Source organism: Salmo trutta, chromosome 40, assembly GCF_901001165.1.
Source record: "Salmo trutta chromosome 40, fSalTru1.1, whole genome shotgun sequence".
NCBI lineage: Eukaryota > Metazoa > Chordata > Actinopteri > Salmoniformes > Salmonidae > Salmo > Salmo trutta.
The window spans coordinates 5158823-5173877 of NC_042996.1; the positions used below are offsets into that span (position 1 = coordinate 5158823).

Sequence of the window (15055 nt, forward strand, 5' to 3'; positions counted from 1 at the left end):
TGGTTTTGTACACCAGCTTCAAACAGCGGAAAATACATTTTTTGGTTATTGAAAAGATATTTCACAGCAGTTTAGATGATACAATGATTCTCTACACTAGACTTGCTTGTTTAGTCATAAGCTGAATTTAAGCAAACTATTAGACATTTTGCAACAAGGAAATGGAGGAGTGATTTCTGCATATTGCAACTTTGAATTAATAAATGTAACAGGGCTGAAGTTTTCCATCTTAAATCAGCCAATTTAAAAATGAAAAAACTTCTGTGAACCTTTCTGTGAAACTGCACTTTTTACTTGCGGATTACTTGAAATAGAAAATAGAAAATCAAAATGTGTCAATTTGTTTGTCTACATGCCATTTTAAAAACAATGCAGGTATTGGAGTAAACCTATTTGGAGTTAAGACAAGTAACTGTGAGTAAGTGCAAACATAATGATAAGCTTGCAAGCTGAGTTTGAATAGGACATCTGATTACCAATTTGCATTTAGAACGATTGGTTTTATTATTGTAGCTAATAAAAACCAAATCATTGACGGATCACAAGATAAAAGCATGTATCTCGTCTGCTCCTGCAAGCCGGTCGGCATACGCATCATCACAACTCCTCATCTGATCGATCGTTTCCCACAAACCGCCGGTATACAGGTCATCACACTCCCTCATCTGATTGGTCAAGTAGGTGGGCCTTCTGACTTTGTGGCTGTGGTAACTAGTGCCAACCACAGATCTGGCAGAGAGACAGGAAATGAAATGTTGAAAGAGGAAATGAGGCGATTTCAAACACAGGTAGTCTCTACTTCTGTTCCCCAGAATACCTCTCTCCCACTACCAACACTCCCCAATAAACGTTGCTATTATTCCTATAACCTAGTGTTGCATTTGTCTTTTGTGAAGTGCTTTTTTCTTGTTGGGCCTTACTTTTATGCTCGAGTCATTCCGATAAACATATATAAACATCATTTAATGTCTCGCTGCTTTTCATGTTTGGTTATTCTGCCGTTGTGCTGAGTGTAGAGGGTGCAGGCAGCTGAAAGGCCTCTCTGTTTAGAGAATGGAAAGATGAAGTGCACTCTTCCTGACAATCACACTTGTGAATTCAATTTGGATAGTTTTTCCCCCAGAGGCTTTTAAAATAAAACAAGAGCCTGGTTATTTTCCATAATGGCGTACAATAGGGAGCGAATAATTTATTTGAATGAATCAGGAGTGTTTATCGGTTTCGAGGACGTACTTAATGCGAACACATGTCCACACGTAGAAAGAGCGCTTGAACACATGGAGAGATGTGTGCCTGAGCAGGCACAGGTATACACACACACACTACACACACACACACACACACACACTACACACAGACACACACACACACACACACACACACACACACACACTACACACACACACAGACAGACAGACAGACAGACAGACAGACAGACAGACAGACAGACAGACAGACAGACAGACAGACAGACAGACAGACAGACAGACAGACAGACAGACAGACAGACAGACAGAGACACACACAGTAGGAGACACACACAGACAGACACACACACACACACAGACACACACACACACAGACAGACAGACAGACAGACAGACAGACAGACAGACAGACAGACAGACAGACAGACAGACAGACAGACAGACAGACAGACAGACAGACAGACAGACAGACAGAGACACACACAGTAGGAGACACACACAGACAGACACACACACAGACACACACACACACAGACAGACAGACAGACAGACAGACAGACAGGTCTGTGGTCCAGATTCAGCCACACCTACCTGTCTTCTGTGTGTGAGGGAGAGCAGGGGAACAGAGGATGTGTATGAAGAGAAGGAGGTTTGTATAAGTGAGTGTGTGAGATGGGCAGCAAAGAATGGATATGTGTACGCACGTGTCTGAGTGAAAGACGTTATAAGGAGTGTGCCTGTGTGTGTGTGTGTGTGTGTTTGTGTAGTGTATGTGTGTGTGTTTGTTCGAGTGAGAGTGTGGTGGTGCAGGCACAGAGTGTATGTGTGTGTGTGTGTGTGTGTGTGTGTGTGTGTGTGTGTGTGTGTGTGTGTGTGTGTGTGTGTGTGTGTGTGTGTGTTTGAGAGAGGTGGGAGTGTAGTGGTCTTGGGCAGAGTGTGTGTGTGTGTGTTTGAGAGAGGTGGGAGTGTGGTGGTGTGGGGCAGAGTGTGTGTGTTGTGTGTTTGAGAGAGGTGGGAGTGTGGTGGTGTTGGATAGAGTGTGTGTGTGTGTTTGAGAGAGGTGGGAGTGTGGTGGTGTGGGGCAGAGTGTGTGTGTTGTGTGTTTGAGAGAGGTGGGAGTGTGGTGGTGTTGGATAGAGTGTGTGTGTGTGTTTGAGAGAGGTGGGAGTGTGGTGGTGTGGGGCAGAGTGTGTGTGTGTGTGTTTGAGACAGGTGGGAGTGTGGTGGTGTTGGATAGAGTGTGTGTGTGTGTTTGAGAGAGGTGGGAGTGTGGTGGTGTGGGGCAGAGTGTGTGTGTTGTGTGTTTGAGAGAGGTGGGAGTGTGGTGGTGTTGGATAGAGTGTGTGTGTGTGTTTGAGAGAGGTGGGAGTGTGGTGGTGTGGGGCAGAGTGTGTGTGTGTGTGTTTGAGACAGGTGGGAGTGTGGTGGTGTTGGACAGAATGTGTGTGTGAGGTGAAACTGTTCCACTGGTTAATGCTGCCATTGCAGAAACACTGATTGGATTACAACTTAGTCTGGGAAGAGGAGTGTACGTGCATGCGTGCGTGCGTGTGTGTGTGTGTGTGTGCGTGCGCGTGCACGCACGCGTAGAAAGACAGAGAGTATGTAATACATGCTAGTGTGTGTGTTTGTGTGTGTGTGTATATCTCTGTGTGTGTGTGACTGTACATCTGCTCCCTTGCATTTGTTTGAGAGAAAGGCCGTTGTGCTGTGTGTGTACTGTGTGTGAACATGTCTCCAAACGAGCGTGTCCGTCTTTACCTCTTGGGTTCTTAGGTGTCTCGCCCCAGTTCCATCGGCCTTGCAGCCTTGGCGATCCTCAGCTACGATAAAGCCTCGCTCAGCCTACCATCCCAACTTGCCTTACTCTGAGAACACGACGTGTTGAAATATGTGGCATGTGTTTAATCTCCGGCCCATCTGGGGGAAACCTTTCGCGATGGATCGCCATGGCTGCCATTATGGAGAGAGTGTGCAAATTCCTTGCTCCAGGATTCAACAGTCGCTCACTTTTAGAGGGCTTTTAAAGGGGTGGGAAGTGTCAGATCCAGAGCCAAAATGGCGGAGAGCATAGCTGCATACCTTTCTGTTCTGTTTTGAGATGAGCAGATCTCGTCTGCTCTTCCTATTTTTGTCTCTGTCCATTGTCTTGGTATATCCGTCTCGCTCTCTTTATCTGTTCTCCTGTCTCTCACAGTGGAGGCTGTTGAGGGGAGAACGGCTCATAATAATGGCCGGAACGGAACTGATGGAATGGCATCAAACACCTGGGAACCATGTGTTTGATGTATTTGATATCATTCCACTGATTCCGCTCCAGTCATACCACAAGCCTGTCCTCCCCAATTAAGGTGCCACCAACCTCCTGTGGTCTTTCATAAGTTTCCCTCTTCCATACTCCTCTTTCACCCTCTCTTCCTCACCTTTTGTTTTTGTAGCAGAAGTTGTATTCAGGTTATCAGTGATAAACCATCTCCATTTAAAAACCCTCACAGTTCAATATGTGACTTTTCTTCCATCTCTTCCCTTCCTCTCTAACCAACTTTCTCCATTTTCCCCTTTACTTACTGTATGTAATAGAAGTCCACCTCTTCAAGCATTACCTTCACTGTAAAGCACTTTTCCTTGTGCTCACTTTTCCTTGTTTCCTGTCCCGGGGCTGTCATAACTGATTGGTTGATTAGGAGTAAAGGGTTATCTGATAGCCACTGACGATGCCTCCAGACTCGGGATCAGTCAGCCAGTCTCTGTTTGTCTACTTGACATTTCTTCTCTGGTTACATCTGCTATAACCGTTGGATAAGCTGTTAGATGACTGATGGACATGCATACATAGGCAGCAACGTGCACACAGAATTGCACACAAGTACTGTATAATGACGTACCTATGAACAACACACACACACACACACACACACACACACACACACACACACACACACACACACACACACACACACACACACACACACATTGACAAACAGGTTGCCATAAAGGCGATACAGACAGCACAATATCAGTACTGTAACACCAACCACTACACACGACTTGAAAAGCCTCACATTCAGCCTTGAAGCGGCCCTAGTCGACTTAGATGAGCTGTGAGCTGCTTTATTGGGTGATCCACAGTCCCCCTCATCCCTCTCTCTTCCCCTCCTCATCCCATTGGGAATACCATGGAACACTTGATATGGAGCGATGTTGACACAGACGAGAGGATCACTGACACCCCCCACCCCCTCTCTTCTCCCTCTTCTCTCTTTACACACAGATGTCCACGATCTTACCCACAATACCCGGGGAGAGTGGGCGCAGATGGCTTCTCTGGGGTTAAGGTTCCAAGTGGCATCCTATTCCCGACATAGTTCACTACTGATGACTAGGACCATAGAGCCCCGGTCAAATGTAGTGCACTATGTAGGGTTAATAGTGTGCTATTTAGGGCGATATTCTAGCCGCCCGTCAATCAGGGCTCAGAGGAGATCACAGTCCAGACTGCCAGTGGGGACGGTGATGGAAGAGCTAGCGTGTTGCAGGGTGCTGAGACATGGGTTTTTAATGTACCTGTAATTTCTGTACAGGCCATATGTCTACAGTATGCCCAGGTGTGTCTGATACAAGGAGTGTAGTCTGAATGGAAGCAGATACGTAGAAGGGCAGAATCCAACCCCCGAAAAACTGTTAGAGACGCATCAATTATTTTATCATCATGCTCATTTATCTTAATCATTCTATTAGGTTTTCTTGGAACGTTTTTTGACCAGGTTGTTTGGTTGAGTAGCAATTCTGATTTGTATTGAGGAACCAGAGGCAAAAACATAGCAACACTGTTGTCTTCTGAGTTGGTTATTTTTGTTGGTGTAATGAAGGCTGGCTCGGCTTTATCTCAGCAGTCTCAACATGCTGTTACTACTGCATGTGTCATCAAAAGTTACCTTTGGTGATAAACGTTTCAGAGGTTTTGTCTCAGGTTGGAGGATGTTTCGTTGACCTGACAGGTTTATAGGAACTTACTGTCCTGCCACCACCTGCTGTTTATCGCTATGCCTCTGCACTCACTGTACTACACATCTTAACTGACCACACACAGCCCTGTCCCGAATGCCTATAAAATATTCAGCCAATCATATGCTTGGGCAGCTTTTGCGCCATGCTGAGATTGGGTCACGCAGTGTTCACCTTAGAGGCCTCACGCCATGCCTGACCAGATCTGTGTGACATCCCAATGGACAGTTTTTGGTGAACCTTATTAGAAGTGTCTAGCTTGAGAAATCTGAACTCCCAGAACTTAAATTCTTAATCTGTCTATGTCACTTTACCAGGAACACAGTCATAAAATACTCTGTTGTGCCACAATTCATTTGCTGTTGGTTATAACCGTAACATTGACTATGGGCATGCAGCGTATCTAAATTGAAGCTCTTTAGATATTTTTGTCTGTCTATTCTAGGGTTGCTTAATTCCTGTCACTTTCCCAAAACTCTCTGTATTTCCCAGAAATCCTGGTTGGGAGGTTGCTGGAATTATGAGAAAATAAGCTGGAAATCCAGGAATCCTCCAACCACGATTTCTGGAAAAGCAGGAATTTGGGGAAAATTACTGGAACTGTTTAACCCTAGTCTGTCTGTCTGTCTGTCTGTCTGTCTGTCTGTCTGTCTGTCTGTCTGTCTGTCTGTCTGTCTGTCTGTCTGTCTGTCTGTCTGTCTGTCTGTCTGTCTGTCTGTCTGTCTGTCTGTCTGTCTGTCTGTCTGTCTGTCTGTCTGTCTGTCTGTCTACTCACCCACCCATCCATTCATCCATCTGTCCACCTTTCTTCCTCTTCCATCCATCCGTTTGTCTGTCTATCTGCTTTAGACTCACCCATGCTCTGTCCTCTGTGTGTGTTTCAGAGATGGTAGAGTCCAGTAACCTCATCACTTTCAACGGCCTCACCAACAGCTCCGGCTACGACACCTTCCTATTGGACGAGGAGAGAGGAAGACTGTTGGTGGGTGCCGAGGACCACGTCTTCTCCTTCGACTTGGTCAATCTCAACAGAGAGCACAAACAGGTAAGAGTCCTACTCTTCGACCGCACACAAGGTCAACGTTATGAAGACAATACAATGACCACACGGACCACACAAAACCAACGTTTGCTCTATGGGTCTTGCATCAATACAGACATACAATGGACCGCTTATTCTCAATCCTTCCAGTAAAAGGCACATATACATGAAATAAAATAAATCCACTTTTAAGGAGTGGATATTGATTCAGACAGGAGGTCCAGTGTATAGGCAAGCCGTCCATTTAGTAACTGCCAATGAAAACACATAATAGCAAATCTATGGAGTTATGGAAGGGACCTCACTGCCAAATCAAACTCTGAGAGAAGAAGACTTGGACCGCATTTCCCATAATACTGAAATGCTGAAAGCTGTCTGAACTTTCCTATGATGATCTGTATGAATAATTAGCAAAAGGAAGTGAGGATGCTTGAGTAATTAGAATGAACTTCTCAGCTGTATATGGCAGAGCTATGTATTTACATGTTTTTCATTGGGATGATTTTCCTCTGTGCAGATGTTTGGGGGACAGGAATATAATTGAATAAATGTAATTAAACCAGTTGGCGAGCCGGATTCCATTTGACTAGATCTGCTAAACGGCATGATCAGGATTTAGGTTCACGTTATATCCAAACCTATCCTAATTGGACGTTTGGATCTCTGAGTGCAGAGGTCATGCTCATTGACTAGTGAGCACAGAGTATGATGCTGATTGGCTAGTGAACATAGTGTGTTCAAATTAAAAAACATCTTTGATTGCGCAGCAGCCCTTTGTTATTCGAGACCCACTCTTGCTCCTCTCTCCCATCTCTCTGGAGTCCATTACTGTGATTTCCTCCTTCCATCCCTTTCTCTCCATCTCTGTCTCTTTTTCCAGACAGGCCTGTTTATAATTCCATCAGTCCACCTGGAACAGGTTATAGGAGAGTTAAGAGTCTTTTTTACCTGATTCTGACAGCTATCACAGACATGGAGATTGATGTGAACAAGAAACACTGAGGCACTGGAGAAACTACAAAGGCGCTTAAGTGCTGAAATACACACACACACACACACACACACACACACACACACACACACACACACACACACACACACACACACACACACACACACACACACACACACACACACACACACACACTGTATGCATTGCAGAGGCTATTTAAATATAAGAGAATTACATAATTCTTTTGGGCCCTTGGCGCGGATGTGTTTTCCCTATTCAGATCTTTGATAATGCAGAGAAAGATAAGTGGAAAGGCAGTGATTTAGCAAATCTAATGCAATTACCCAGATGTGCACTGCAGGTCCCCTTGGTCTGACAGAACAGCTCAGCTGATCCTGAAGAGAGATACGCTATGAATAGAAGGATGTGTGTGTGTGTGTGTGTGTGTGTGTGTGTGTGTGTGTGTGTGTGTGTGTGTGTGTGTGTGTGTGTGTGTGTGTGTGTGTGTGTGTGTGTGTGTGTGTTTGCTAACCTGCTATGTGTGGTGTTTTTTCTAGTGCCATGAGCATTCCATGTGTGGGTGTGTGCACATGTTCTAGCACCTACCTGCATTCTGGTACCTGCACCTCTATGACTTGTTGTACTCCTCAACTTTCATGTGTGTGGATGATTATTCCAGCTCTTATTACGAGTCCGGCCCAGCACATGATCTGTTTTTATAATTCAGGAAACACCGGCGGGACACACACACAATCTGTTTTTATAATTCAGGGGACACTGGCAGGGCCCCACACACGATCTGTTTTTATAATTCAGGGGACACTGGCGGGACACACACACACCCAATCTGTTTTTATAATTCAGGGGACACCGGCGGGACACACACACACAATCTGTTTTATAATTCAGGGGACACTGGCGGGACACACACACACAATCTGTTTTTATAATTCAGGGGACACTGGCAGGACACACACACACAATCTGTTTTTATAATTCAGGGGACACTGGCGGGACACACACACACCATCTGTTTTTATAATTCAGGGGACACTGGCGGGACACACACACAATCTGTTTTTATAATTCAGGGGACACTGGCGGGACACACACACCATCTGTTTTTATAATTCAGGGGACACTGGCGGGACACACACACAATCTGTTTTTATAATTCAGGGGACACTGGCAGGACACACACACAATCTGTTTTTATAATTCAGGGGACACTGGCGGGACACACACACACAATCTGTTTTTATAATTCAGGGGACACTGGCGGGACACACACACACCATCTGTTTTTATAATTCAGGGGACACTGGCGGGACACACACACACCATCTGTTTTTATAATTCAGGGGACACTGGCGGGACACACACACAATCTGTTTTTATAATTCAGGGGACACTGGCGGGACACACACACACCATCTGTTTTTATAATTCAGGGGACACTGGCGGGACACACACACAATCTGTTTTATAATTCAGGGGACACTGGCGAGACACACACACAATCTGTTTTATAATTCAGGGGACACTGGCGAGACACACACACGAATGTGACAGATTGTAAGACCATAAGGACCACCATCTGTAATTGAGCGTCGTAAATGACCCTCCAAAGGGCCTCAGGAGTGCTCTGGTTATTTAACATTCAGGAGTGTAAAGCTAAGCTTATACAGGGGGTTCCCAAATGTTTTTGAACCTGGGTCCACCTAAAGATTTGGGGGGGAATTAGTTTTGACCCAGCAAGTGAATAAGACTAGGCCTGATGTTGCTAGCTAGGAGCCAGTCTAAACTGGTAGTGACTTACACTGTACTCCCTTTAAAGCTATCTGTCTCTCTTACTTCATGGTTCAAAACTCACTTCCCTTCAGCATAACAAGGTAGCAAGCTACGTGCAACACTTAGCATACTCATCCAGAGGTTTTGACACTTTGGTGCAATGACAAATGTGTTGCACTATCATTTGCATGAACCTGGGTTAAATTCCTGGTTAGACTACCCCCTGAATGGACCCCAGAATATTATTGTGCACTCCCTCTCTCTGGTTTTATATGATGAGTCACTCTCTCAGTTCATATGACACATTCTCTCCTCTGTTCCTTAGTATACCACTCCCTCACTTTTAAATGATTTTATTTATTTTATTTTTATTTAACCTTTATTTAACTAGGCAAGCCAGTTAATAACAAATTCTTATTCACAATGACGGCCTACCAAAAGGCAAAAGGCCTCCTGCGGGGACGGGGACCTGGGATTAAAACAAAACAATACAATATAAATATAGGACAAAACACACATCACAACAAGAGAGACAACACAACACCACATAAAGAGAGAAATAGACAACACCATAGCAAAGCAGCAACACATGACAACACAGCATGGTTGCAACACAACATGACAACAACATGGTAGCAACACAACACGGTAGCAGAACAAAACATGGTACAAACATTATTGGGCACAGTCAACAGCTTAAAGGACAAAAAGGTAGAGACAACAATACATCCCACATAGCAGCCAGTAAGTGTCCATGATTGAATCTTCGAATGAAGAAATTGAGATAAAACTCAATGATGTTCTTGTTAATAATCTCTCTCATTGACACATTCTCTCCTCTGTTCCGAATTATAACACTCCCTCTCTCCTCCTCTTCATAGATCGCATGGCCAGCCACGCCCTCAAAGCGTGACGAGTGCAAATGGGCGGGGAAAGACCTCGGGGTAAGTTCTGCGAGTCAACTTATAACCACTTATGTCACTCTTATGTAGCCTGGCACAATAGATTGATACATGTGGTGTATGTTACCTGCAGGCTATACTTTAACTGTCAGCACACAGCTTATGCAGGGGAATGTAACTAGCATGTCTGACATACTTTTAGTGTGTTACCATTAGTAACCTACGTAACTAGTATGTCTGACATGCTGTTAGTGTGTTACCATTAGTAACCTACGTAACTAGCATGTCTGACATGCTTTTAGTGTGTTACCATTAGTAACCTACGTAACTAGTATGTCTGACATGCTGTTAGTGTGTTACCATTAGTAACCTACGTAACTAGTATGTCTGACATGTTGTTAGTGTGTTACCATTAGTAACCTACGTAACTAGTATGTCTGACATGCTGTTAGTGTGTTACCATTAGTAACCTACGTAACTAGTATGTCTGACATGCTGTTAGTGTGTTACCATTAGTAACCTACGTAACTAGTATGTCTGACATGCTGTTAGTGTGTTACCATTAGTAACCTACGTAACTAGTATGTCTGACATGTTGTTAGTGTGTTACCATTAGTAACCTACGTAACTAGTATGTCTGACATGTTGTTAGTGTGTTACCATTAGTAACCTACGTAACTAGCATGTCTGACATGTTGTTAGTGTGTTACCATTAGTAACCTACGTAACTAGTATGTCTGACATGTTGTTAGTGTGTTACCATTAGTAACCTACGTAACTAGCATGTCTGACATGCTGTTAGTGTGTTACCATTAGTAACCTACGTAACTAGTATGTCTGACATGCTGTTAGTGTGTTACCATTAGTAACCTACGTAACTAGTATGTCTGACATGTTGTTAGTGTGTTACCATTAGTAACCTACATAACTAGTATGTCTGACATGCTGTTAGTGTGTTACCATTAGTAACCTACGTAACTAGTATGTCTGACATGCTGTTAGTGTGTTACCATTAGTAACCTACGTAACTAGCATGTCTGACATGCTGTTAGTGTGTTACCATTAGTAACCTACGTAACTAGTATGTCTGACATGTTGTTAGTGTGTTACCATTAGTAACCTACGTAACTAGTATGTTTGACATGTTGTTAGTGTGTTACCATTAGTAACCTACGTAACTAGTATGTCTGACATGCTGTTAGTGTGTTACCATTAGTAACCTACGTAACTAGTATGTTTGACATGTTGTTAGTGTGTTACCTGTAACATTAATAACCTATAATAACCTAACGTTAATAATTAATAACCATTAATAACCTGCAACATTAATAATAATATTTTTCCACGTCATTTCAACGTCGTCAGATGGAAACATTTAGAAGATGTTTGTTGTGGAAATGATGTGGAAGCAACATTATGGCAACATTGATCCAAACTAGCATAGCTGTCGTTGCTAGTAGTTTCCATGACCTTGTGGTCCCCTGGAAGCGTTCTTTCCCTGCTGTGTGTGTTTGTTGGTTCAGAGAGCACACAACTCTCCTCTCGCTGTTGGCCTGTTGGCACGGCGGCAAGAACGCAGTACATCACATCAATCTGTTTATTTATCTACCAATGTTCTGCATGCACAGCTGAACTCAGTGTGTGTGTCTGTGTGTTTGAGAGAGAGATGAAGTGAGTGTGTGTGGGTGTGCCGTCTGATTGTGTGCGTTATCTCAGAGAGAGAGAGAGACAGTGTGTGTGTTACTTATCAGATTGTGTGTGTTATCTCATGTGGGGTTTACACACAACCCTCGTGTTGTATCTGCTTCTAATTTCATGGCTGAGTGTACATGCAGTGCAGGGGAGGGGACTCTAGGATTATGTGGGATTACGTAGTTCAGTCCATAAATCACAGAGGTTCCACTTGGGTCATAGTCTGTGGCAGGTTTTTGGGTTATAAACACAGCACTGCCCAAACACAGATACATACAGACATTCCTGCTGTACACATGACCAGATACACACACGTGTACTCTATAACACACACACACACAGATGCATGCACACATTCACACACATTGATGAGGCATTTGCATGCTGCAAAAATGTTTACTATAGAGAAAGAGGCGATGAAAGCTGCGTTTTTGTGGACACGAATGCTTGATTAGGACATTACAAAAGCATTCCTAGCTCCTAAGTGTTGAATTTCTCCACTCAATTTGGAGCCCTGGAACAAATGCAACAGTACAGCACTCTCTGCCCAAATGTCTTACTGCTGATTCACTGGGCTTCGTACAAGATGACTCAGTAGGTTTGGTATGATTCAGTCAGGAACGTGACTCATTTGATTCAGTTATGGATTATTGCCCAATCCCATAGCCCATGTGGACTTGTGGAGATCTGAGAGAGTTGATTATAGCGATGAGGGATCGATACAGTTACATATCGTGATATTATTGTTGGACGATATTATATTGATATTTGAACTCAGTTGCCAGAGAGGAGGAAATTGCTCAGAGATTTCATCATGAGGCCAAGGGTGACTTTAAAACAGTTTTGAGTTTAATAGGAGAAAACTGAGGATGGATCAATGACATTGTAGTTACTCCACAATACTAAGCTAACTGACTGAGTGAAAACAAGGAAGCCTGTACAGAATAAAAATATTCCAAAACATGCATCCTGTTTGCAACAAGGCACTAAAGTAATACTGAAAAAAATGTGGCAAAGCAATTCATTTTTTGTAAACGGAATGCAGCTAAGCATAGGTAAAATCCTAGAAGTAAACTTGGTTCTGTCTGGGAGATGAATTCACCTTTCAGCAGGACAATAACCTAACACACAAGGCCAAATGTTCCTGAGTGGCCGAGATACAGTTTTGATTTAAATCTACTTGAAAATCTATGGCAAGACCTGGTTGTCTAGTAATGATCAACAACCAACTTGACAGACCTTAAATAATTTTGAAAAAGATAATGGGCAAATGTTGCACAATCCAGGAGTAGAAAGCTCTTAGAGACTTACCAAGATAGATTCACAGCTGTAATCAATGCTAAAGGTGCTTCTACAAAGTATTGACTCAGGGTTGTGAATACTTATGTAAATGAGATATTTCTTCATTTTATTTTCAATACATTTGCAAAAAATCAAAAAAAAAGTTTTTACTTGGGGTTCATTATGTGGTATTGTGTCAATTACATCGATTTTGAATTCAGGCTATTACAATAAGTCAAGGGGTATAAGTACTTTATGAAGGCAAAATGTTTCGACATCAAATAAAAAATCTAATCACACTACATATAGAATCACACTACATAAAGAATCACAATGCCTTTAGAATGACACTACATATATAATGACACTACATATAGAATGACATGACACTACATATAGAATGACACTGCATATAGAATGACACTGCATATAGAGTCGCAATGCATATAGAATCACACTACATATAGAATCACACTACATATAGAATCACACTACATATAGAATCACACTACATACAGAATCACACTACATATAGAATGACACTGCATATAGAATGACACTGCATATAGAATCGCAATGCATATAGAGTCACACTACATACAGAATCACACTACATACAGAATCACACTACATATAGAATGACACTACATATAGAATGACACTGCATATAGAATGACACTGCATATAGAATCGCAATGCATATAGAGTCACACTACATACAGAATCACACTACATACAGAATCACACTACATATAGAATCACACTACATATAGAATCACACTACATATAGAATCACACTACATATAGAATCACACTACATATAGAATCACACTACATATAGAATGACACTACATATAGAATGACACTGCCTATAGAATCGCAATGCATATAGAATCACACTACATATAGAATCACACTACATATAGAATCACACTACATATAGAATCGCATTGCATATAGAATCGCATTGCATATAGAATCAGACTACATATTGTAATGATCGTCGTATATAGTGGACCAAGGCGCAGTGGGTTGAGGCTCATATTAACTTTTATTAGAACACTTAATGAAACAAAACAAGAAAACGAACGACCGACCGAACAGTAATGCAGGCTAACCCTAGCAGTGCAAAAACAACTTCCCACAAAATCCAATGACAAAAACACCCCTTAAATAAGACCTTCAATTAGAAGCAATGAAGAGCAGCTGCTTCCAATTGAAGGTCAACCCCATCAACTAAACATAGAAATAGAAAGACTAAACTAGAACATAGAAATATACTAACATAGAACATTAACCAAAACCCCGAACACTCTAAACAAACACCCCTCTACATAAACACATATCCCGAACCACATAAAACAAACACCCCCTGCCACGTCCTGACCAAACTACAATAACAAATAACCCCTTTACTGGTCAGGACGTGACACATATAGAATCGCAATACATATAGAATCACAATACATATATAATCGCAATACATATAGAATCACACTACATATAGAATCACAATACACATATAATCACACTACATATAGAATCGCACTGCAAATAGAATCACACTACATATAGAATCACAATACATATAGAATCGCACTACATACAGAATCACACTACATACAGAATCACACTACATATAGAATGACACTACATATAGAATGACACTGCCTATAGAATCGCAATGCATATAGAATCACACTACATATAGAATCACACTACATATAGAATCACACTACATATAGAATCACACTACATATAGAATCACACTACATATAGAATCACACTACATATAGAATCGCATTGCAAATAGAATCGCATTGCATATAGAATCAGACTACATATTGTAATGATCGTCGTATATAGTGGACCAAGGCGCAGCGGGTTGAGGCTCATATTAACTTTTATTAGAACACTTAATGAAACAAAACAAGAAAACGAACGACCGACCGACCGAACAGTAATGCAGGCTAACCCTAGCAGTGCAAATACAACTTCCCACAAATCCCATGACAAAAACACCCCTCTTAAATAAGACCTTCAATTAGAAGCAATGAAGAGCAGCTGCTTCCAATTGAAGGTCAACCCCATCAACTAAACATAGAAATAGAAAGACTAAACTAGAACATAGAAATATACTAACATAGAACATTAACCAAAACCCCGAACACTCTAAACAAAC

General features: G+C 42.3%; 1 protein-coding gene across 2 annotated transcripts in view; it reads left to right on the plus strand.

Annotated features, from left to right (window-relative positions):
- LOC115180617 (semaphorin-3aa) overlaps positions 1 to 15055 on the plus strand; it is a 61921-nt gene that overhangs the window by 20404 nt on the left and 26462 nt on the right. The window contains exons 2-3 of one of the 2 annotated variants that reach the window (XM_029742846.1): positions 6098 to 6258; positions 9880 to 9942. In XM_029742846.1, coding sequence (XP_029598706.1) covers positions 6098 to 6258; positions 9880 to 9942 — 224 coding nt within the window. Of the gene's footprint in view, positions 1 to 6097; positions 6259 to 9879; positions 9943 to 15055 lie in introns of those variants that run through there. The other variant, XM_029742847.1, reaches the window with a different exon arrangement.